Source organism: Bos indicus, chromosome 24 (assembly GCF_029378745.1).
Source record: "Bos indicus isolate NIAB-ARS_2022 breed Sahiwal x Tharparkar chromosome 24, NIAB-ARS_B.indTharparkar_mat_pri_1.0, whole genome shotgun sequence".
Taxonomy (NCBI): domain Eukaryota; kingdom Metazoa; phylum Chordata; class Mammalia; order Artiodactyla; family Bovidae; genus Bos; species Bos indicus.
The window spans coordinates 35,907,731-35,930,431 of NC_091783.1; the positions used below are offsets into that span (position 1 = coordinate 35,907,731).

The following is a 22,701-nucleotide window of genomic DNA, read 5'->3' on the forward strand; positions in this document are numbered from 1 at the left end:
ATGTTCCAGAATTCTAACTAGGCTCATATCTTATCTTTGGACAAAGGGCCTCAGATGAAACTTCTGAGTCCCAACATGCCAGGCTGCTCCTGGCGAATCCTGACCTCTCTGGTGCCCTTGGCTTCTGGCTCCTCTCTACAACCGGCCTCACTTGCCAACTGCAGAGTCAAGTTCACGATCACCCAAATGAGTTACCTGGTCCAGCCGTCCTTGAGCGCCTCGCTGCAGAGCTGTGGGGAAAGGAGCAGAGCCATCAATACACACCCTCCCTGGTCTCAGCAGCACCTCAGTCATCTCGGACTCGGCTTCACAAATGCTTCGGCCGCACCGTGAACCAGAAGAACAACCACATGTTGTTGAAATTCAGAGCACAAACAGCTTAGCCAACAGAGCAAGGCTGTTTGGTGACTTTCCTTCCTCATCTCTATGGGAACCACTTCATTCATTGTCACAACACCCCTGGTGGGAGGAATGGAGCATCTCTGTCCCTCTTTTTAAAGCTGGGATAGTCTGTAGCGTCCAGAGACCGAGCCGATGAATGAGTAACAGCCAGAAGCTGGTCCCCCTTCTCTGTCAGCTGCAGGTGAGCACAGGGCGATGAGAAAGGGGAGTGATGCAGCCATGGGCCACCTCTGGTCCTTGAGCATCACACAGGGCAGCGTTCATCGGGATCCTCAAAACCGCTGGGACAGCTATCATTTCCCACCTCGCAGTGAGGAAGCCAACGCAGAGCATGGTCAGGGGTCATGTTATACAAGGTCACACCATTGCTTCTGCCTGGAGGTGGCCTGCCCGTCCAGAACCGAGGCGGGCTTGCCAGGCTATAGAGCCCTGCGTCCACAAGGGAAACGCCTCTCCTTTTATGTGGAATGTGTCCATGTATCCAGGATGAAGCCTGGAACCCACAATGATTCAGGAAGGCCAAGAGGAAAATGTCACATCTCCTGCTGTCTACAGAAGCCGGTTCCGCAGCCTACCTGCTTCAGCGTGGCGTCAGGGTAGCCCAGCCAGGCGCACGATGTGGTGTAGGCGGGGTAGCCATGTGCCAGCATTTGCTCCTCTGTGGAAACAAAACCACCTTCAACAGTTTGCGCCTGCAGGACCTCCAGCTGTAGAATCATCTGTGGCTGAAGTGCTGCCCATGGAGAATCCAGCTATTCTGCCTGCCCTGTTCATCCTCATCCCCCAGCCCCAAGGACGTCACGCTGGGGCCAGGTTACCCTCCGGAAGGCCCCGCTGGCCAAGCCTTCCCCTGTCATGCGGTGTGACCCTAAAGCCAGCCCTGCTCCTGGCAGTGGCCGAGGTGAACCCTGACCTAAGACGTAACCCTTGGAGGCTGCTGCATCCATACCCAACCATCTGTGGGGGATGGAGTGGGGGACGTGATGTGAGCCCCCAAGGACAGGGACCTGCAGAGGTGCACAACGAGAGAAAAATAATGAGAGAATTTCCTCACAACCCACCTCGCTCTTTTTTCCCGACCTGACTTTGCTGCAGAATTTCTGGAAAAAATAAAAAGCGTCATACTCTTTTAGACAACGAGGCTCTGGGCCTGGTGGCTGCCAGGTCAAAATAGACCAGGAAGCTCCCGGTGTGTGGGGACAACTCACCGCAGGCTTCCTCCTCCGTCAGGACGTCAGTGATGTACCTGAAATCGATGCAGGACACCAGTGTCCGGGGGTCCTGGCGGCGAGACGGCAGGATGGAAAGGCCCACGTCAGTCCACAAGTGGATCTCGGTTCTAAGAATCTGCTTACGCTGGGCCTGGGCTCATTCTGTCCTGGAAAGGCCCTTTGGGCCCCCTCCTCCTCCCACCCTGCCCTCGGGGCTCTGGCTTCCCTGGAGAGGCCCACACTCTCAGCTGGGCCTCTGGCTGAGACCTCCCCCCACCAGTCTCAGTCAGTCTGTTGGGAAGCAGGTTGTACCGTGACCAGCAGTACCTACGCCACGGTGACTCTTCACTGTCATCAAAGCCCTTTGAACGTGGAGATTCTGCTTCTTTTAAGACCACTGGCTTTGAAAGAGGGAATAGGATCCAAAAGAATGAAAACTCCACAGCGGGGCAATCTCAGCTACCTCCTAGTGGTCATCAGATCATTCAATTCTGGGGGCCACCTCTGGCACCTCCCTGGAGAGGCCAGTCTAGAGCCTGCAGGTGGCCCAAGAGGTCCATGCCCATCCTTCAGGTGATGCCCCATGCCACCTGCAACCATGTCAGAAATCATGCGACAGCCTTTCGTTTCCACTTTCCTCCAACAATCTTCAAGGGCACGGTTCTTTGTTTCTCCTTAATTATCAGGCCAAATAATAACCAGGGCCTTTGTTAACCACCAGATTTTCAGTGACCATCCAAGACATTGCCCCGAGGTGGCTGAAGCTCAAAGAGGTTAAGAGGCATGCTGAAGGTCACACAGCCAGCAAGTGATGGAGCCCGGATTGAAAGCCAGGTCTGCCTGGGTCTGATGTTCACTCCCTTTAACCTGCCCAGTTTCCTCCTCCTTGGCAGTGAGATGCTTGTCGCTGGTATCAACGTGTCAAGGAGAAAGGAAAGGGCAGAGGCCTATCCTTAGAATTCACCCTGGGCTCCTCCTCAAGGGTCTGATCTAACATTTGCTTTTGATGTCAAAGCGACCAGATAATATCTTAGTAATAACACTTTGGTCTTCAGAGTTTGAAGCACTTTTCTCAACTAGTTTTTGAACCAATTCCGTGGCGTTTCTAGAGAAGTTAGGATTATTCCCTTTTCATAGTCAGGAAACAGAAGCTTGAGAATTTGTATCACACGTGGAAGGAAGCACCGGAGTGGGGTAGGTGGGACCCATCAGACACCCCTGCCCGTGTGAGCACAGCTCTCTGCCACCTCAAACACCAGAGAAGGAATACTGGACCTGACTGCATGCTGCCTGACAGGAGCACAGTGACTGATCCAGAGACAATGTTGAATGTATCCACTGATAATCGAAGGGCATGGAATCCATGAGATCCATTTTATTTACAGAAAACGGAGTATTAAAGAATTTACTTACCATGTCAACAAGTAACTTCCACAGAGGCTTGAAGAAAAGAAAAGATTTGTAAAACATGTGTGAGGCACCCACGTGCTTTCCAACAATAAATGTGCTAGTGGAAAATTCCCCCTATCAGCCCAATGCCTGCCGGTGCCCCAACCCACTGGCTCCAGCTGGCTCTCACCTCTGTGACCTGCTTTTCTCAGCCCTTTCTAACCTACTCCGATGATGTCCCAAATGCTGCCAATATCCCTCTGGGCAGACAAGCAATCGAACAATTCTTCTTATGTCCCCTGGGAGCCTACTGTACATGCCTTTGCTCGAAGGGGGAGTTGTGTTCCTCTGTCGTGTGCTGTATGTTCCATGGGGTCAGAGCTGCTGCTGGAGGATTACCTTCCCCTCCTGCTTGGCCCACAGGTCCCACACGGCGTTGAGCACGGCCGCCGTGGCCAGATGCACCACACCCTTCTCAGGACCGATCTGGTTAGGAAACAAAACACACCAGCACTTCTTAGAAAAGAAAAGGATCTTTAGGTCTCCTAGTCAGGGACATGCTTCATGAATTAAAAGGCAGCAATGGAAGCTCTGCCCTAATGCTGGGTAAGATTGAAGGCAGGAGGAGAAGGGGACGACAGAGGATGAGATGGCTGGATGGCATCACCAACTCAATGGACATGAGTTTGAGTAAACTCCGGGAGTTGGTGATGGACAGGGAGGCCTGGCGTGCTGCGTTCACGGGGTTGCAAAGCGTCAGACATGACTGAGCAACTGAACTGAGCTGAACGGAAACTCACTTGGAGGTTAAGCTCTTCTCCAGTAGTTTGCAACCTATAGAAGATCTGGAAGAACATTACAAAAAACTCCTGTATATTTCCTCTCTCTTTGTATTTACATATGTATATACATGCACAAACACACACATATATACACAGGTAAATAAAATACATAAGGAACATTTATTTTACTGAGTCACTTGAGAGTAAGTTGTAGATCCCATGCCCCCTTAATCCTAAATACTTATATATATATATAAGTATATATACTTATAGTATAGTTCCTAAAAACAAGGACATTCTCTCACACAGCCATAGTGCAAAGATCAGGGAATATAATATTGATAGAACACTATTATCTATGAAGACAGTCCATAATCAAATTGCACCAACTGTCTCAATAATGTACTTTCTGTAATTTACAAATGGCATTTAGCTGACATGTCACTTTAGTCTCTTTTCATCTGGAGCAAATTTTCTTTTCTAAAAAAATAATTATTAGTATTTTCAAGGACAGAGTTCCTCCAGCTGGGTTATCTGCAGCCCCATCGTGATTAGACTGCGATGCTGCCACTGCATTCTTGTTGCTGTTATCAGGGCTGTTATTGTTTAGGGCTTCTCTAGTGGCCCAGATGATAAAGAATCCACCTGTCAATGCAGGAGATGCAGGTTCCATCCCTGGGTCAGGAAGACCCCCTGGAGGAGGAAATGGCAACCCACTCCAGTATCCTTGACTGGGAAATCCCATGGATAGGGGAGCCTGGCGGGCTACAGTTCACGGGGACTCAAAGAGTCAGATAGGACTGAGCACGCACATATTATCTTTTAGTGCTAGGGTAAGTTAGTATCCTTTAGGCTTCTTCACTGTGTGGTTACCATTTCCCTTCCAAAGTAAGGAGATTAACGTTGCCCCTAAGTTTTAGCATCCACTGATTGTTCCTGCCTCAGTCAGTTACAGCCATGGTGCTTGCAATACGGTGGTTTTCTAACGTTACCATTCCCGTTATATTAGTTTGTATTCTGTGGTAATGACAAGCTTTCCTTTGTTGGTTGTTTGCTATCTGAATGGACTTAGGGACTCTTAGGTTAGTCAATGATTTATCAACCATGACTACCGCATTGTTTTTTTCTTAAAGCAAAGGATATAGTAAGAGTCTTTATTCCAAGTACCAAAATTCAGAAATAAGGAAAACAAGTAAAATGCCAACAGTTAAATATTTATGACGTAGTTAAATACCACCTTTATTGAATCGCCCCAGATTCGACCAATGGGAACTCCTTCCAGGGGATGCTTTTAAAGCAAGTTTCACTCAGTTTGCAGAAGTTAAGAATGAAATCCGAGGCAATGTGAACAATGTGCCTTTCTCTGTGCTCAGGAGATTGAACAGTTGGAAGAAGACAGAGCTGATGTCAGGAGACATGGGCAAGGTGTCAGCTACTGGACTGACCTTGAAAAAGTGAAAGTGTTAGTCGCTCAGTCTTGTCTGATTCTTTGCGACCCCATGGACTTAGCCTGCCAGGCTCCTCTGTCCATGGGATTCTCCAGACAAGAATATACGAATGGGTTGTCATTCCTTTCTCCAAGGGATATTCCTGAGCTGGGATTGAACCCAGGTCTCTTGCATTGCAGGCAGATTCTTTACTACTGAGCCAGCAGGAAAACCCTGATCTAACTGTGATAAAATTCCATCTCTAGAATCTCACTTTTTTCATGCTTTGAACTTAAGGTTCAAATACAGTCCTACACACATAAAGGCGCTCTGGTCTCTCTCTCCTTAACTTTTGCTCTTCTCTTACGTTTCTGTCCTTAATAACCTCCTCCCACAACTTCAATTCCTCTCCTATTATTTCTCTCTAAAAGGTTCCCATTTGGCACTTTATCTTCTAGGGAGTCTAGACCACTTCTTTCCATTCAGGGAGCAGAGATGAGGTCTGGAAGGGCAGCGATAGCTCTTGGGATCCAAGTATGTCCAGAGTCAAGTCTCACAGAAAGGACTAGATTACCTTAAAATACTGACTGTCCACCTGGTTCAAGCCCTAATTCATCTGACTGAGATGTTTACCTTAATATCTTAAACCTGTGTCTGTTTTCACAGTTGTTACAATCCAAGGACATGAGACTTCAGGAATGCTATTTACAGAATAGTTTCGCAAAGCAAGACACCTTACCCATCTGAGCTGCCCATCACTCGTGAGCTGCCTGTAGAAACCTCTGAAATCCCCAACAATGTCGCCAAGGTCCTTGTTCAGCACGTGGGGGGCCAGAGCATTCACAGCACAGACAACTGTGAAAGAGGATACAATTCTTGTTTAGTGTTGGTGTGAATAAATTAAGACACGCAAGTACCGCAAACGAAAGTGGGCATTTTATGAAGATAATTTTAAATATAAAAGGTACATGCCTTTAAAAATTGCCTCAAATATGTCATCTGTGGTTGTTACAACTAATAAACAGAATAGTTGTTCACCTATATTCAGAGCTTAATTCCTGAACAGAGCAAATCCATTTTGATTGGCTGCCACATGAAAAGAACATAGACCTGAAAGTTTAAAGCATGTTCCCAAATCATTCTCCTGTTCACTTTGTAAAGTGTCCATATGTCAGCTGCAAAACACAATCTTGCTATTAAATTGTTCCCAAGTAATAATAAGACTGATTTATAGAATTTTTAGAAATGTCTTTTCATCATTGTCAAGTATAGAATATATCTTGAATTCACAATGTAACTATATTAAAGATGAAATGAATTTGCAATTAGCTTAATATTTACATGTAAAATGTTAAAGTACATGAAAAAACTTCATGAACATTAAACTAATTTGAAGGTTAACCTTCATTTGGGTCAGCATTACCATCAATTACTTATTTTTGGTATTCTACTTAAATAAGAATTTGTAGTGTTATTTCAGATGAAGAATCAGTTAAAAAAAAAAACAACTGTCTGCAAAGACCCTTTTATTGTTTGCTCAATCTATAAAACTATGTTTAAATGGCCAGAATAATCAACTTAGCCTCAAAGCAATGAATTTATTATAAAAAATGTTGATTGACTTTCTGTTTGGCATAGCCGTTGCTTCAATATTAAAATTCTCACATCACTTCATAGGGTAGTCTCAGAGACACAGTTTTACTTTAGACAGACCTTAGGAGAAAGACATTTTGAAAGTATTTGAACATGTTCACAGGATACGCTTGGCTTCTGCGTGACACAGCCCTCAGGTGATGCTCATACTGAGTATTTAGGGCTGATCCCCATACCTTCCGTGTTCTCTAGGGCTCTTCTTACTAGGATGTGGAATGATTCCAGTTCAGACATTTACCCCCTCGAGTTCTGGGAAGACAGAGCTCCCCTCACCCCTTGGTGATTGGTGCTCTTAGATTAGAGACGTGAAGAGTAAGCTGGCAGCTCAGAGAGACCTGTATCAATACCTGCATCAAACCTCCGTCTCACTAAGGAGAGGGTTACACAACAGACTGGTTTGTGTCACAGAGCAAATGCATTTAACGAACTTTGAGGATGAGCGCATCTTTTTTGGCTCCAACAGAAGCACAAACAACACCAGTACATTCATCGAGAGGATATGGATTCTTCTCCCTCAGACTGAGTCCACTGAAAGAAGTTTACTAAAATTTGGCGGCTTCCATAGAAACTGGGTTGTGGTGACCTAACTCCAGGCTTCCCTGGTGGCTCAGATGGTATAGAAACCACCTGCAATGCAGAAGACACAGGTTCAATCCCTGGGTCCAGAATATCCCCTGGAGGAAGAAATGGCAACCCAATCCAGTATTCTTGCCTGGAAAACCCCACAGACAGAGGAGTCTGGTGGGCTACAGTCCATGGGGTCGCAGAGTCAGCCTGATTCCGGTGTCTGAAAAGATGAGTGGGAAATCTGTCTGGAGAAACTTGGGCCTTGAAGGCAGCTTACTGTTGACTGAAGCCAGGGCTCTCTCCTGTGACTACAACTGCCTAAAACTTTCTGGGATCCTCCTGCCCGGGAAGGACAAGTCAGAAAGGCTACAGAGAACGCGGGTCTGAGCTCTCATGCTGCCAGGAACCCTTGTGGCTGGCTATTTAGTCTCTTTAAAAATTCCACTTTTTTCATCTCTCTTTCTTTTCCTTTACAAAAACTATATTGGTCTCATCTATACTTAAAAAAACAAATCAAGCATAACCTCTCCCTCTCTCACACATTAAGGCCCTCTCTTCACGGTAATGAAAACACTGTTTTCTTAGATTATAAAAGAATGATTAGTTAAGTAAGCTGATAAAGGCTGCAGAAGAACCATGATGAGCTAATGGAGTTTTTTTCAACTTTAATTCGAACACCATGTAATGGTTCAGTGAGATGGCAGTGAGTCACCTGAAAAACGCAGCAAGGTCACAATTAAAATGGTTCTGTCATGCTGTGGTCTGAAACAGGCGGAAGCCAACTCCATCACCACAAAAGAGCCATTTGTTCCAGGCACAGAGAGATGGGAATTGATTTCTCCTGCCGGAGGTGTCCATAGGGACAGTGGGGGTGGGGAGGAGTACGGGAGGCCCCCACCCCATGAACTCAGCAGCACACCTGTACCAGGAAACACAGGCCCTTCACGGTGGGCCCGAGTGAGCACAGTTCCAAGTCCTGGCTGTTAACAGTGGTTCCGAAGGCTTGTTCCAGAACGCGCCTTATAAGCTTGCTGAGTTTGGCACAAACTTTGGGGGCCACCCTGTATGGTTAGAGCTTCATAAAGGTCTCAACCTATACCAGAGAATTAAAATTGCAGGAGAAGCTGAAACATACCTCTCCAGCCTGCGGGGTCAGTGGTCACTGCCCGGAGAAACATCGACAGTAAATGGTTGACTTAGGGGATGGAAGTCTGGGAATCAGTGCCCAGGTACCTCCATCTGCTTGGCCAATTCCTGGTTACCCTTCAAGGCTCATCACAGAGCCTCACTGTTGCTCTGAAGCTGTACTGACCCTCCTGGACAGTTACCGTGTAGTTCGTACTCACTTTAAAACAAATGATCCTTCTCATACTGCTCTATCGTTTCTTGTACGCCTGTCTCCCTGAGAAGTTCATGCATTCCTGTTCCTTGTACATGGGACTCTGTCCCCTTCCTCTCTCTCTTTGTAAAGTCATTCCTGCAGTGCCTGGCAGAACATGTAACACATGGGGGTACACAGGAGGGATTCATGGAAGGCCTGGTTGATGGATGACTGGACAGCAACCCTGGGAGGGGTGGGGACAGCCTAATGGCACCCACAGAACGTTCAAGAAAGGTTCCCTTGTCCCACACACACACACATCTCTTTTATCTGCTTGATGATATTAAAATCATTCAATCAGTCAAGACTGTTCTACAACTAGGAGAGGGCTGACAGTGCAAATATCCATGAGAGAGGGGTTGAGTCACCATCAAAGTTAGAGCATCTATTTCCTTGTTTCAGCCCCTAAGGACTCAGTGAAATTGATCTGGCAGAGAGGTCTTCTTTTGGTATGTATTGAATTTTGTTCTTTGTGCGTGCATAAACCAAATTATGCTTTAAAAAAAAAAAGCAAATAATTTGTACTTAAATGTTCTGCAGACTAGCTGAACAGCTGTCTGGGTCTGTTTCCTTGTCTCCAAAAATGTGGAGGCTCAAGACCATGGCTGAGCCCTCATCCAGCTCTGAGAAAAGAAAGACCGACTTGTGGTTCAACAAGCTGCCTTCACTGTCTTCTTTTCCCAAGTGAGAGCTCTGAAACCGGGCAGGACCTACGGCCTTTGCTGCAAAGAAGGGCAATGAACTTGAAACCGACTCCATGTGGAGGATTCACAAAAGCAAGTAGACTCTCTGTGTGCACAACAATAAGCCTTGTCCCATGAACACATGTCTCCCCTCTCAAGCCCCTCAGCTGCTCACCCACTTCAGGTTCAGGCAGAGAGAGAGAGGGGCTGAGCTTCAAAGATGTGCCTGCAGTGCTATGGATAACCACAAGGAGAGAAGCCAAATTCTGCTATTTAAAAAATTTCTCTGGAGAAGGCAACGGCAACCCACTCCAGTATTCTTGCCCAGGGAATCCCATGGACAGAGGAGCCTGGTGGGCTACAGTCCATGAGGCCTCAAGTCGCTAAGACACAACTTAGCGACTACACCACCACCCAGGAGGGTTAGCTGAGAACTAAAGCCAGCTGGAAGTTAAGTGGGAGGTTGGACGCAGGCGCAGAGTTCTGTCTGGGGGAGAAAGTAGCCTTGGACTAACTGGAGCAGGGAGCTGTGAGAGACACTGCTCAAGAAGTTGTTCCCCACAGAAGGATCAGGTTCAGATGTAGGCTTAGAAAGATAGGTAACTTGACCAAAGGCAGCAGATCAAGCCAGCCCAACTGGTTCATGAATATAGTTCAATTACATGAATCCAGATGGGAACAGAAATAGATTTAGAGTGACTGGAAGAGTGAGAAGGCTCAGCAGGGCCTGGCTGACCTCACCCAAAGCCTAGGTGAGGACTCTGGGACCAGGCAGAGAAGGGCTGTAAAGGCAATTGGGAAGTAGTTTGGGGAGCTTTGGGAAGGCAATCTGACTTCTCTTCGGAGGAAGTTTCGAGCTGATTGGGTTAGCAGCCAAGGGAGATGGGACTGAAAATGGAACTGGGGCCTCCGTACCCTTGGTGTCGGCTCAGCAAATATTTCTTAGTTGCCACTGGCCTGAAGAAGCTATGTTGTAAACTCTTTGATTCCTTTGATTGTGTACTTTATATCCCCCCCACCCCCGTTTCTTAATAAATTCCTTTGAAAAATGTGAAAAAAAAAAAATTTCTCCCAGTGAAATAAGCAAACCATCAAACATTGTTTTTTCTCACGGCAAGCAACATATGGAGGCAAATGAGGTCAGAACTGGAATGTTAGTGAAATGAAGGCATCCTAGGGCCGCAAGAGAGGCCCAACTCACCAACTTCAGTGCCTCTTCCCAGAGTGAAGGTAATTCCATAGCCCTTGAGTCCGTCTTCCGCATCCGTCTCCAAGACAACATAGGCTGCTGAGTAGTCAGGGTCTGTGTGCTGCAGAGGAAATGCCCCCCCAAACCCACAAACGTGAGAAATCCCCAAATAAACCCAGTAATGATGTCACATAAGAGCAGATGCAGTAAGAGCTCCCATCGGAGGAAACTGTTCATGTTCCCCAAAGCAAACACAGGAGCTCTGAATGGACAAAAGGAATGTCTTCCTGGAGGATGGCAGAGGGACCTGGGGTGAGAGGGAAGACCCAGAAATGAGATCTCTGTATAGCAGAAGGAATTATATTTAGTATTATGTAATAAACTACAATGGAAAAGAAAAAAGGTATCGGGAGGTGGTAGGCTCGGCTGGATCTGGGCTCTCTGAAACCTTGGTGAGCGCCTGGAACATCGAAGGCCTGAGTGGTCCACATTTTTTAAAAGGCTGGTAAGAAACAATTCAAGGACAGAGGAGCCTGTGGGCTAAGTCCATGGGGTTGCAAAGAGTTGGACACAAGTGAGTGCCTAATGCACACACACACACAAAATCATTGGAACCCTTTGCTAGAACAAGTATGGGGAACAGTTTCAGGGCTCCTTCGTGAAATTATCCTACTTGTGACCAGGAAGGCTTGCTGTGCTGGCATGTGGGAGCTGAACTGCTGAATCCAGCATGTGGTGAGGGCTGGGTGGCGGGGCTGGGTGGGATGGGGGCAATCCTGAAAGTCATGGCCATACTGCTGAGAACTGCCACGCAGACTTTCTAGTAAGAAGGCACTTGGGGGGACTTCCCTGGTGGTCCAGTGGTTAAGACTCTGCACTTCCACTGCGGGGGGCGTGAGTTTGAATCCTGGTTGGGGAACTAAGATCGCTATGCCATGGGGTGGCCCCAAAAATAAATAAAATGAAAATGGAGGCAGTTGGGAATGAGCACACAACACACACCACATCTCTAGGAGCTAATAAGTATTTATGAGCTTGCAAGGCAGGTGTCAGATATAATCTCTCATGACCCAGATGTCCTAAACCACTCAGGCCAGAGACAAATTCCATTTCTTATTCTACAGTGAGCCAGCAACCTTAACACTTCACAAATTCAAAGAGGAAAGTCAAGGTTTCAGTTCATCGGCAAGCAGTAATTACAGCCACACCTACTGACAGCCTTCTCTGTTTCAGACTCTACACACATCTCATTTACATGGATAAAGCAGATCCTGCTATACTAATTTTACAGGTTAGAAAAACTAGGCCTGGAGAAATTGTGTGGTTTCCCCACAGCTGCTATCCCACAGAGGGGCAGAAGCAGTTGCCCTAAATCAGGTATTTTAATTTGACAAGTCAGCATAACTTCAAACAGATGTTTGGAGATTCACAAAGGACAGCCCAATGGGTGGTTTTTGTCATTTACCATAAAATGATATGGGCTTCCCTGGTAGCTCAACTGGTAGAGAATTCGCCTGCAATGCAGGAGACCCTGGTTCAATTCCTGGGTTAGGAAGATCTGCTGGAGTGGCTACCCACTCCAGTATTCTTGGACTTCCCTGGTGGCTCGGCTGGTAAAGAATCCGCCTGCGGGAGACCTAGGTTCAATCCCTGGGTTGGGAAGATGCCCTGGAGGAGAGAAAGGGATAGGCTACCCATTCCAGTATTCTGGTCTGGAGAATTCCATGGATAGTAGGACAGCCCATGGGGTCGCAGAGTCAGACACGACTGAGCGACTTTCACTTCATAACATCATACGAGAAAGGACACAAGGGTTTTGAAAATCAGGAATAACCTAATCTCAGAACAAAGGATATTCTTTTAAATAACTTGAGCACTTTTGAACAAGAGGCCGTCTCAGTAGCACACAGAGAACGCGGAGTGTAATGAACATGCGCAGTGTGGCCTCCACGCTCAAGGGGCAAACGTTAGTTACAGTGTGAATCGGAGTCCTCGGGTGCCAGCCCCTCAGCTCCCCACCAGTAACAGGTAACCACGACCCTAACAAGGAGGCTTCCCACATTCACTACATGCAGGGCAACTTTGTTTTTCCCGTGTGGCCAATGGTGAGTGGGCGTGGGGTGCGGGGAGGAGCAATGAGCATCTAAGGCAGGCAGGCCTCATATTTGGGAGCCACTGCAGGAGACGTGGGTGTGGAGCGCCCTGCTAACACTCTCAGGGAACAAAAACACCTTTCAGGGCTCACTTGCCTGCGTCTCCAAAGGCGGACATCTACCTAACTCTTCACGGTGACACATCCTCTGTACTCATGTTTTCTGGGAACTTCATGGCATCATGGACTCAATGGACCTGACTTTGAGCAAACTTCAGGAGATCTTGAAGGACAGGGATGTCTGGAATGCTGCAGTCCATAGAGTCGCAGAGTCCGACACGACTGAGCGACTGAACAATGAACAACATGAGAGCCCCTTTCACATGACCCGACTGCTGTGAGTTTGTCCATGTGGTTTCCAGCCAGCCAGTGACTCCTTCCTTTCACAGATGGGCCCAAAAGGTCCAGAGAGTCAGGGCCTTCTCCTGGCCACACAGCAAGGTGTAGGGGGAGGCAGGGATCACCACCTGAAACACCCTGTGTGCGGGTTTCCTGGAGGAGCTCCTGCTGTTTTAGTGCTTCTCTGGGGGTGCCCCAACAACATCGTTTTGCAAATACGATTCGCATTTCCAACAGAATGTGAATCATAAATATAAAAACAGGAAATACTAAATGCCAGCAAAGAAAGGAACAATAAGAAAAAGAAAAAAACCTAGGAGGATGGAGAGTCTCTGGATACCTTCACTCCACTTACAAAAGCAAGGGTTCCAAAGGTGGGAAACCTTCCAAAGGGCCCCCTCCGGGTGCCCCGCGCCTAAGGGGCCCTAGCGTCGGTGGGGCGGGAGGGCACCGGGACGGACAGCGCTTACCATGGCGTCCGAGCCGTGGCCCCCGAGTGACGTGGGGAAGCGCACGTCGTGGACCGAGAGCCGGGAGACCCTGCCGTGCACCATGCCCACGCGCGCTGGGGCGCCACCAACTTCGCTGGACCGGACGCGGGCGCGCGGAGAGGGAGGGGCAAGGAGCCGGCGCGGATTGGCCGTGTGGCCAGGGGGCGTGGCCGCACTCGAGAACTCAGGGAATTGTCAAACTTAGGGGGGCCGGCCCGGTTAAGGGTCCCCTGACTCACACGTTTTCCGCGCCAAGTTTCCGCCCCGCAACTGGCGCACTGTTCCCCAAGGCGGATTCGCTCGGCGTCTCCACCGACCCCGCGCCCACTCCCCTCTCCCGTCCCTCCTCCCCCCAGGATCCTGCTCCGCCCAGACTAGAAATTGTCATGTGACCTTACCCGGAGCGACGCCCCGAGAGGAAGAAACCCGGTCGGTTCAGAGTGCGATCGCCTCGCAGCAGATTTGGACCAGCTCCAAATCTGAAGTCACTCAAGGCTGGCTCAACCAGGATAGCCTTGGGCCAGAGAATCTTGAAATGACCTCAGCCTGTTTGCCATTTGATAAACTAAGAGGCGGGTCACCATTTATTACATCCTTGCTGATGCAGAAAGCTTTAAATACAGGACCGCTTATCTACCCAGCCCTGCAAGGTAGGCAGGTATTGTCCGTTTTAATGAAGAAATGAGATTCAGAGAGATTAAGTAATTTAAGAGACTTGCCCGAGGCCACACAGCTAGATAAGTGGCTAAGAGTACTAGCTGCAAACCCAAGGCTCTGTCCTCTGGGTGGCAGGAATCGTGGGGTTCAGAGCTATAGGATCCCTCTGACAACATGGTGAGGGCTACGGACAGCCCCCCACGCCCAAAACCGCAGCACTGTGCACAGAGGTTAAGTTTTTATACCATTTTAGGGATGGTCCACGTAACCTCTTGCCTACAGCACGCCACCTTTCAGTTCCTACTTCTAGGGACTGTTTTGACGACTGTTTGGGAAGCAGTGCTATACAGATATATTTTTCCATTAATAAATGTTCCTGTGGGTATGGCAGGGATGTTTTCAGGGATCTCCAGGTCACGTCTGCTGCTCAAGGATGCATACACATAGAACCCTGGCAGATGAATTCCTCTGGCTAAAGACTGAGATGCTTAACTCAGAAGCTACATGGATGTTAACTCAATGCTACAGAGGCTGGGTGGGCACCAGGAAGCAAAGAGGGATGAGATAAGAAGCAGTGACTGCAGCTAAAGGGACAGCCAGGCAGCGCCAGTTGATTGTAGCCCTGTAGGAATTAAGAGCGCAGATTGCCGCATCTTCCTAGTTTCCAAGAGAAGTCTGAAATTTGAATGTTAATAGGAAGTAGCCTTTCTTTCCCCCTGGCCTCTCCTGCCCACTCTACAGCTTAGACAGTTAACTTTTTTTTTTGGCTGTCTTGATTTTTAGGGTGGGGGTGTCTGGCTGGAATATATGCTCAAGTTTTCTTTCAGAATGGTTCTTGGGGCTGAGTGATATATTCTGAGTACTTCATGTTCTGAACATGTCTTTTTCTTTCAAGATTTGAAGGATTTTACTGTATAGAATTATTAGTTCAAATTAATACTTTTTAAGGTAATGTTAAGTTTCATTAAGAATTTTTTATTCCCCATTCTCTGGAAAATGTTTGGATTTTCTCTTTATGGTTTTAAAATAACTACTAATATATATTTAAGATTCACTTAGATACTAATTTTACTCCACAGCTGATGGATTCTTTCAAACCAGAAGCAGCATACTGCTTTGGAAATTGTCTCTACTTGGTTCTTCCTTTTTTCCATCTGGAATTTATGTTGGTTTGGTATTAAACTTACTCTGAATCTATCACCCATGCTTTAATTAAAAAAAAAAAATTCCTTTTTGATTCTTTGAGTTCTGGGCATATCCTTTGGTTAACTATTCCAGCTCACTGACTGGGTCAGCTTATTATACAGGTTCAGTTCTGCCTACATAGCTATTCCAAATGCTGACACCCCCTCCCCACACCCCTGTAATAGTCCCATTACATTTTAGGAAAAATAAAGTAAAATGGACAGGATTTATATTCTTCTCGCAGCAACGAAGACCCAGCACAGCCATACATAAATTAATAAAATTATATATATACTGTGTGGGATGAAAAGCAGAAAACACACTGCAAAATAAGAGACTAGTGAATATGAAGACAGAGCAAAAGTATCCAAAATGAAGCAAATTACTGACCTGTGAGGCAATATTAAGTGGTCCAATATAGATATATAATGAAGAGTCCCAGAGTGAACAGGGAAAAACTGAAAAATAATCTCCCAGATTTTCTGACTTTGATAAGAACTATAATCCACTGAATCAAGCCTCTCAAACTCTAAACAGAATAACCTTTAAGAAAGTCAGGTGAAGCCACATCATAAATAAATTGCTGAAAACCAGGAATAAAAGACTTCTTTTCAGAACGTTTTAAAAATACTTTTATGGACTTCCCTGGTGGCCCAGTAGTTGAGAGTCCGTCTGTCAATGCAGGGGACATGGGCTCAATGCCAGGTCCAGGAAGACCCACAGACCGAGGAGCAACAAAGCCCGGCGCCACAACTACCGAGCCTGAGCTCGGGAGCCTGTGCTCTGCAACAAGAGAAGCCACCACCACGAGAAGCCCAAGGACTGCAAGGAAGAGTAACCCCCCTCACCTGTACTAGAGAAAGCCCTTGGGCAGCAGTGAAGACCCAGCACATCCATAAACAAACATTTTTCTGTATTAATATCATCTTTCTAATTTTCTAGCAGTGATATGGATTACAAAAACACAAGTTAGAAACCCAGATCTCTGATCCTTTCGGAGGGTTTGGGATCAAGAGATGTAAACCAGGCATAGTTTGCTAATTCCATGGTATATTCTCTCAGTGTTTTAGGAGACCAAGGCATTCCCAGAAAATAGCAGTTATGTGAGTGAGTGAAAGGACTCTGATAGCCTTTAAGGAACATATCACTTCACATAATTCAGTTTTTCTATTAGGATCACTGTCACTCCTTTGGGCCAATTGTTAAAAGTTTTTATTTCTCTCATCTCTATTACCACTTAGACTGCAGGCATTTTTTTACTTTAGACTCTCAGTCTTCCAGCTTACTCATGCTAATCTGACCTTTAAGATGTGAGTGAAGCTGGACTGAACTGCTTCCCTGTGTATGTGGGAAACCTAAGTGCCTGTGCCTCCCAGAGTCTCTGAAGCACTTAGAGGACTTTCTCCTCACTACATTTAAACTCCTTTGTGTGAAACCCACCTCTCCCCTTTGTCATCAACCTTTTTGGACATTCTCCTAATTCCTTTACTACCTTCAATGCTACCCACCCAGGTCGTAAAGCAGAGTTGAAGGAAAGTTTGTGGTAACAGGAGAACTTATCAAGCATCTTAGACATCTTGTTTCTTAAAGGTCTGTGGGCCTTTCCTGAGGTTCTCACACTATTTAACTTGGCTTTCATTGTTTTACTCATTTTCTGGGTGCTTCCTTTTTCTTCCATTTCCTCTTTTTCTTAGCTCAGCCCTCCTACTCCCTCATTCCTATTCATCATTCATTCTACTCATGAATGATTCACTCCTTCTTGGAGCGTTATACCCAACTGGTTGGTTCAGTGGCGTTTTACCACATTTGGTTTGCCAATTTTTTGAAAAATAGTTAATTGAAAAATCCTTAAGGTTCAGTTTAGAAATCCGAGTTCTGAATATGCTCAACATCTCATATGTTCTCTCCATTTATGGTAACCAGGGCTTCCCTAGTGGCTCAAATGGTAAAGAATCTGCCTGCAATGCAGGAGACCCGGGTTTGACCCCTGGGTCGCAAGATCTCCTGGAGAAGGGAAAGGCAACCCACTCCAGTATTCTTGCCTGGAGAATTCCATGGACAGAGGAGCCTGGTGGGCTACAGTCCATGTGGTCACAGAGTCAGACACAACTAAGCAACTAATACTTGCACTTATGGTTACATTTAACAGAATGACATATATTGCTACTGTACCAAAAATGTTACTTTTGTATGAAGTCTCACTTTGATGTAATAAAGTAAGATACAGCTAGTGGTAGCATGCTGAGTATCAGTAAGGGTCCCACATGGAAACGGATGTCATACTCCAGATAATTCTAGGATATTTACAAAGAGGTGGGCAGGAAAAGGGAACCACAAGAATCAACGCAGCAACCAGTGAGTAGAAGCAGCCCTAAGACAGAAAAGACAGGGGACAGCAGCTGCTAACAGTCCCCCAAACGAGAGAGGTCATACTGAAAGGAACCTGCAAGTGGAGAGGACACAGCCAGCCCAACTCCCAAGGAGGGAGGCAGGAGAATAAATACCTTGATCTCTCAGGTTTCCTCCAGTCTTCTGCCTGAGCTCCTCGCTGGCTTAGCTCAAGAGGAATCCAGAGCAAGGGAACCCACAGCTGAGGACAGGCAAGCCTTCCGGAGGAGTGTGGCTGTGAAAGGACAAATGGATGATACCAGGCACACACGGCTGGTTTTACTTATAACTATTCCTGTGTCTCAACAGCTTGAATGTGAATTAATCAGGACTCTTGATTGTTATGAAGGAAACTCAACTTGATGTCAAAAAAAGAAAAGGAAGGGAGGAAGGAAGGAAATGGAAGGCAGGGGAGGAGCTGATTTTACGGAAATAAATGCTGCTGGGGCCCATGCTCTCTCCCTCCCCTCTGCATGGCGGTTTGTTTTGGATCTAAGTGGGGACCTGGCCTCCAGCAACATCCGGATAGCATCTACAGAGCAGTATAATCAGACAAGAGATGAGACTCATCTTCCAGTTCAATGGAGAAAAGTCTTAGAGACTTTACTAAGAGATGTAAATCAAGATTTTGCATAAATGGGATCGGAAGACTGACTAGAAAAGATGGTAAGAGATTATTTTACCAAACTAATTTATATAAACATAGTATAATCCTAACTAAAATCTCCCCTGAATTTTTCTGGAGTATGAAAAATAAAGTCCACAAAGTTTATCAAGAATTTTCCAGAACATCAACATTGGGAAAAAAAAAAAAGGCTACTTGCTTAATTATTAAACTGCATTACCAAGTGATTAGTCATTGAAGTGTTATACTCGTGTCAGAATGTCAAGTTAATTGGACAAAACCAATGGGGTGGGAGATGCATTAACCAGTAATTGCTGCTGGGAAAATTAATGGTATGGGGGGGTGGGAAATCAAGCTAGATCCTTAAGTCACATTTTATGCCCTCAAAACTTCCAGGTGAATTAAAGAGTGATGTAAAACACAAAAGCATCAAATAGAACAGATGAGATGAATATTTAATCTTGGGATGCAAAGGATGTTTTAGGAATAAAAAAGATTTGACAACATACAAATGTACAACTTAAACATCAAAAAAAATACATGCAAAATTAAAAGGCAAACAGCAAACTAGGAAAACATTCTTAGGTTGAGAACTTATTTCTCTACTGTATAAAAATATTTAATAAATGTTTATTAAATGATGTGTTTGTTCATTAAATGTTACTTTTCTGGAATCATTAGGGAAAACAAAGCTAATAATTTTAGATAAAATAACACTAGAAAGCAATTAATACTATTACCTTATTGGAAATAACAAATGCTTTTGATTGGCCATTCATAATTTAGCATAATCTTATTTTCATTATACCTATAATACAAGTGTAAAACACACATAGAAATAAGGCTTGCATATTTTTCATTTTTAGAAAATTAAATCCCTTATGATCAAAAGTGGTTATTTTATTTTATATTCTTCACATAGAATCTTCTTCTAAGAATAACTTCACTTAAATCTCTTAGGTTTGTCAGTACATTAAAACTGTACTTGCTGATATTAAAAAAAAACAAACAAAAAAACCTTGTAAAAACAATGTCACTCACCTGACATGGAAAATTAATCACACAGAATAAGTTTAATAATGTTCTGAATTTAAAAAGAATTGATTTAACTCTGCTCAAGAGTCATAACTCAATACTTTTTTCCCCCCAATGGAAGAAGAAACTCAGAATATACTTTGCTTTAAATGCCATTTTTTTAAAAACTGATAGAACATATGAATAGTGGCTGAAAAGATAAATGGGTACATTCAATGAGAATTTTTATTTCAATTATCCACAAAACAATATAATAATACTTTATAAAAATATTAAGTTTTAGGCTACCATTATTCATTAAAAAAAAATGTTTGTGCTAGAAGGCTGTTTTTACCAACTTCCTTTCTTGGTAAGGAAAACAAATTAAGAGGCTGAAGAAAAGCTGTTGGAAAAAATCTTCAAATGTACAAACTTGTTTATTTTTCTCAGCAATTTAAAAATACATAAACCATTTAAACTGAATACACACTAAGTTAGTGTTTTATTTCCTAACTATACAATTGATATTATAAGGAACTGCTTCATTCAATTAAAATCTAATGAATGCCATCAACTTTTTCTGGCTTATTTTTCGGAAGGGAATTATTAGTACATAAACATAATTTTATCCTTTTTAAAATGCTTAGAAAAATTGAAATATCATAGTTCACACAAAGCCCTTTAAAAATCTGAAGTCACAGGTTGAGGATGTAAAAGGTAAATGATGACAGCAGTCTTCTTGGGAAAATCCTTGTGGAAGGATTCAATAGTATGCAAGTTACGTAAACATAAGAAGCCACTGCAAGTTTTAGTACCAGAACTACTGCCAACCTGCATGGAGTTCATCTGTCACATTTTAAAATGGTCTGGATCTCAACACAGATACCACAGCACAGAACTGTTTATTTAATGACCAAATCAGGTAAGTGACGATAGTTAGTAATGATATTCCTAAAATGCTGGGACCGGATGTGTTGCTATGTTTAAAATATAACTACAAAAGAGAGTGTTTTAAAACGTAAATACCAGACTTTTGTCAGACTCAGTTCCTTTGCTAGACACTTACACCCATGACGCTGCCATTCAAATTCATATTTTGGGATTTTAATTTTCTTTTTGAGTTGGTCATAAAAATCAGTATTATTCTGTACGTTTCACTGGCGTACTTTAAATATGCAACAACTATCCCCCTCTTTTCACCAAGTATACTGAGTACTTTCTCCTCAAATCAACTAAATTCTAAAAGGGGAAAAATGATCATCATTAAGTATACTTAAAAAGGGAATGCAGATTTCAACATGGACTTGAAAACTGGAGTTCTAAAAACGTTCTGCATAGAAGCTGTATCACTGGAATTAGTGGGAAGCCTTAACTTAAGTTATTTGAGGCTACAGCACTCATTTAGTGTTTGTGTTAAGAAAGATTAGTTTTATAGTCCTACCTATAGCTCTTAAAATCTCAGAAAACAGATTAAGTGAGGAGCTTTGAGTGCCAGCAAAGCCATTTTGTTACTCCATAACATCAACGTTAAACACAACATCCCATCTCTCTATCTGTAAAACTTTCACATTTTCTTTTCTCATATTTCTTTTAAATACATTTTCCTCTCTGTTAGTCTATATTCAGTATGAGCAAAAGTGCATTCAAGTCCCTGATCTAGTGATACTTTCCATTTGCGGCACCCACCGTTAACTACATATTAGCAATCTCACAGTACCAGTCTACTTTTCAAAGATGACTGTTAAAAAACGCTGAGTTTATTTTTTTCATGCTATCTAAAGATTAAAATATTTCCCCTTGGATTGTATATTGCCTTTAAAAAAAATCAATGCAACCTTACAAAACATTAGCTCACTTTCTAATTACCTTCATTATTTCAAACTGAGCTATTAAGAAATGATTAAAATGAAAAATGTCTTCTACTTTCCAGTTTCATGAGTATATTGAGTATTAACACAGTGCATTATACTTTCAAATTCCACTGCTGTCATCTAACATTTAATCAAGTTTTAGATGCCGTTTCCTTTCTGCTTCTAAAAACCTGGCCCACTTCCATGCAAACAGAGGCATATATAAAGGTTGCATATTAACTGTTCAACTTAGAAAAAACTTCTAAGAAGAATAAATGCAAGATATATTAAAAAACTGGAATGGAATTGTTTGGTCCCGTGAAAATTCCATAATTCTAGATTGTATTATGGTATAACTGATTTTAATCTCCCAAGTTTTGCCTATACTGATTGATAAATTTCTCTTACATTATAAGTTTGGGGAATAAAAGAAAGGGAGTGATTCATAAGCAGTGCCTTGCTGCTCTTCACTGTCATGCCATCGTTCACACGGTCATCCAAATCTTAACTACACTTTCTTTGGACCCTGAAATCAGCTGGAAAAATTCATCATTGGTACTTTAGAGTTTAACACTTGGAAAAAAAAAGTGGTTTTGTGCAACCATGTCTGGAATTCCAGTTTACCATCAAAAACATGCAGGGTGAAGAAGATTTTCTTCTTTTGATTCCTGTACGTAAGTGAGGAAGTCTACACAAGTTCTTTACAATTTTGGCAGATCGGTGCATATAAAATAGGCTTCGTGGATTATAAATTTTCTCCTGGCTGGTACTGTGGCTCTGTAGCAGTGAAATAGTCTTCCAGGAAGGACTGGATATACTCAAATGTTGGTCTCTCATCAGGGTCCTTCTTCCAACACAGATTCATCAATTCGTGGAGGGACTCTGGGCAGCCCTGCGGGCATGGCATCCTGTACCCTCGCTCCACCTGCTCCAGCACCTCGCGGTTCACCATACCTGACACACGGGCGCCAAACAGCGAGAAACAGTGAGAAACGGTGCCCCTACACACCACGAGCCAAACAGACCTGACCCCCACCGCTAATTCGACATATATTCAAGTGAGTTTCTTTACTGAAACGATCCTTTCTGACAGAGAAATAAATGTTAAATGTCAAAGGACATCAGCAAAAGCTTAGAAAAATGCTAATCTGTTTCAACATATCTTTCTTCATTCCACCTAAAATCTGGTTTTTAGTACTCATGCTTCTCAAAGCCAACCCCAAACTTGGGCTAATGAGGAACAGAGGCAAGACAGTGTCTGAAAGGAATTCAGAAGAATGAGTTCTAGTTCTGGTTTTGCCAAATATACTGATTAT

General features: G+C 44.3%; 3 protein-coding genes across 5 annotated transcripts in view; 1 reads left to right on the forward strand and 2 right to left on the reverse strand.

The window, feature by feature from the left end:
• Positions 1–6,252, forward strand: part of TYMS (thymidylate synthetase) — a 25,782-nt gene extending 19,530 nt beyond the window's left edge. The window contains exon 9 of the mRNA XM_070778859.1: positions 5,878–6,252. The gene's annotated coding sequence lies outside the window, so the exon portion shown is untranslated. The remainder of the gene's footprint in view (positions 1–5,877) is intronic.
• The window catches only part of ENOSF1 (enolase superfamily member 1), a 22,910-nt gene extending 9,108 nt beyond the window's left edge, over positions 1–13,802 (reverse strand). For both annotated transcript variants that reach the window (XM_019986829.2, XM_070778858.1), the window contains exons 1-9: positions 13,646–13,802; positions 10,697–10,805; positions 5,951–6,066; positions 3,402–3,488; positions 3,027–3,053; positions 1,611–1,683; positions 1,464–1,502; positions 978–1,060; positions 196–230 (exon numbers count right to left, since the gene is read on the reverse strand). In XM_019986829.2, the coding sequence (XP_019842388.1) occupies positions 196–230; positions 978–1,060; positions 1,464–1,502; positions 1,611–1,683; positions 3,027–3,053; positions 3,402–3,488; positions 5,951–6,066; positions 10,697–10,805; positions 13,646–13,729 (653 nt within the window). In that variant the 5' untranslated portion in view covers positions 13,730–13,802. The remainder of the gene's footprint in view (positions 1–195; positions 231–977; positions 1,061–1,463; positions 1,503–1,610; positions 1,684–3,026; positions 3,054–3,401; positions 3,489–5,950; positions 6,067–10,696; positions 10,806–13,645) is intronic.
• A 5,153-nt stretch (positions 13,803–18,955) lies between these two features.
• The window catches only part of YES1 (YES proto-oncogene 1, Src family tyrosine kinase), a 64,407-nt gene continuing 60,661 nt past the window's right edge, over positions 18,956–22,701 (reverse strand). For both annotated transcript variants that reach the window (XM_019986817.2, XM_070778860.1), the window contains exon 12: positions 18,956–22,339. In XM_019986817.2, the coding sequence (XP_019842376.1) occupies positions 22,131–22,339 (209 nt within the window). In that variant the 3' untranslated portion in view covers positions 18,956–22,130. The remainder of the gene's footprint in view (positions 22,340–22,701) is intronic.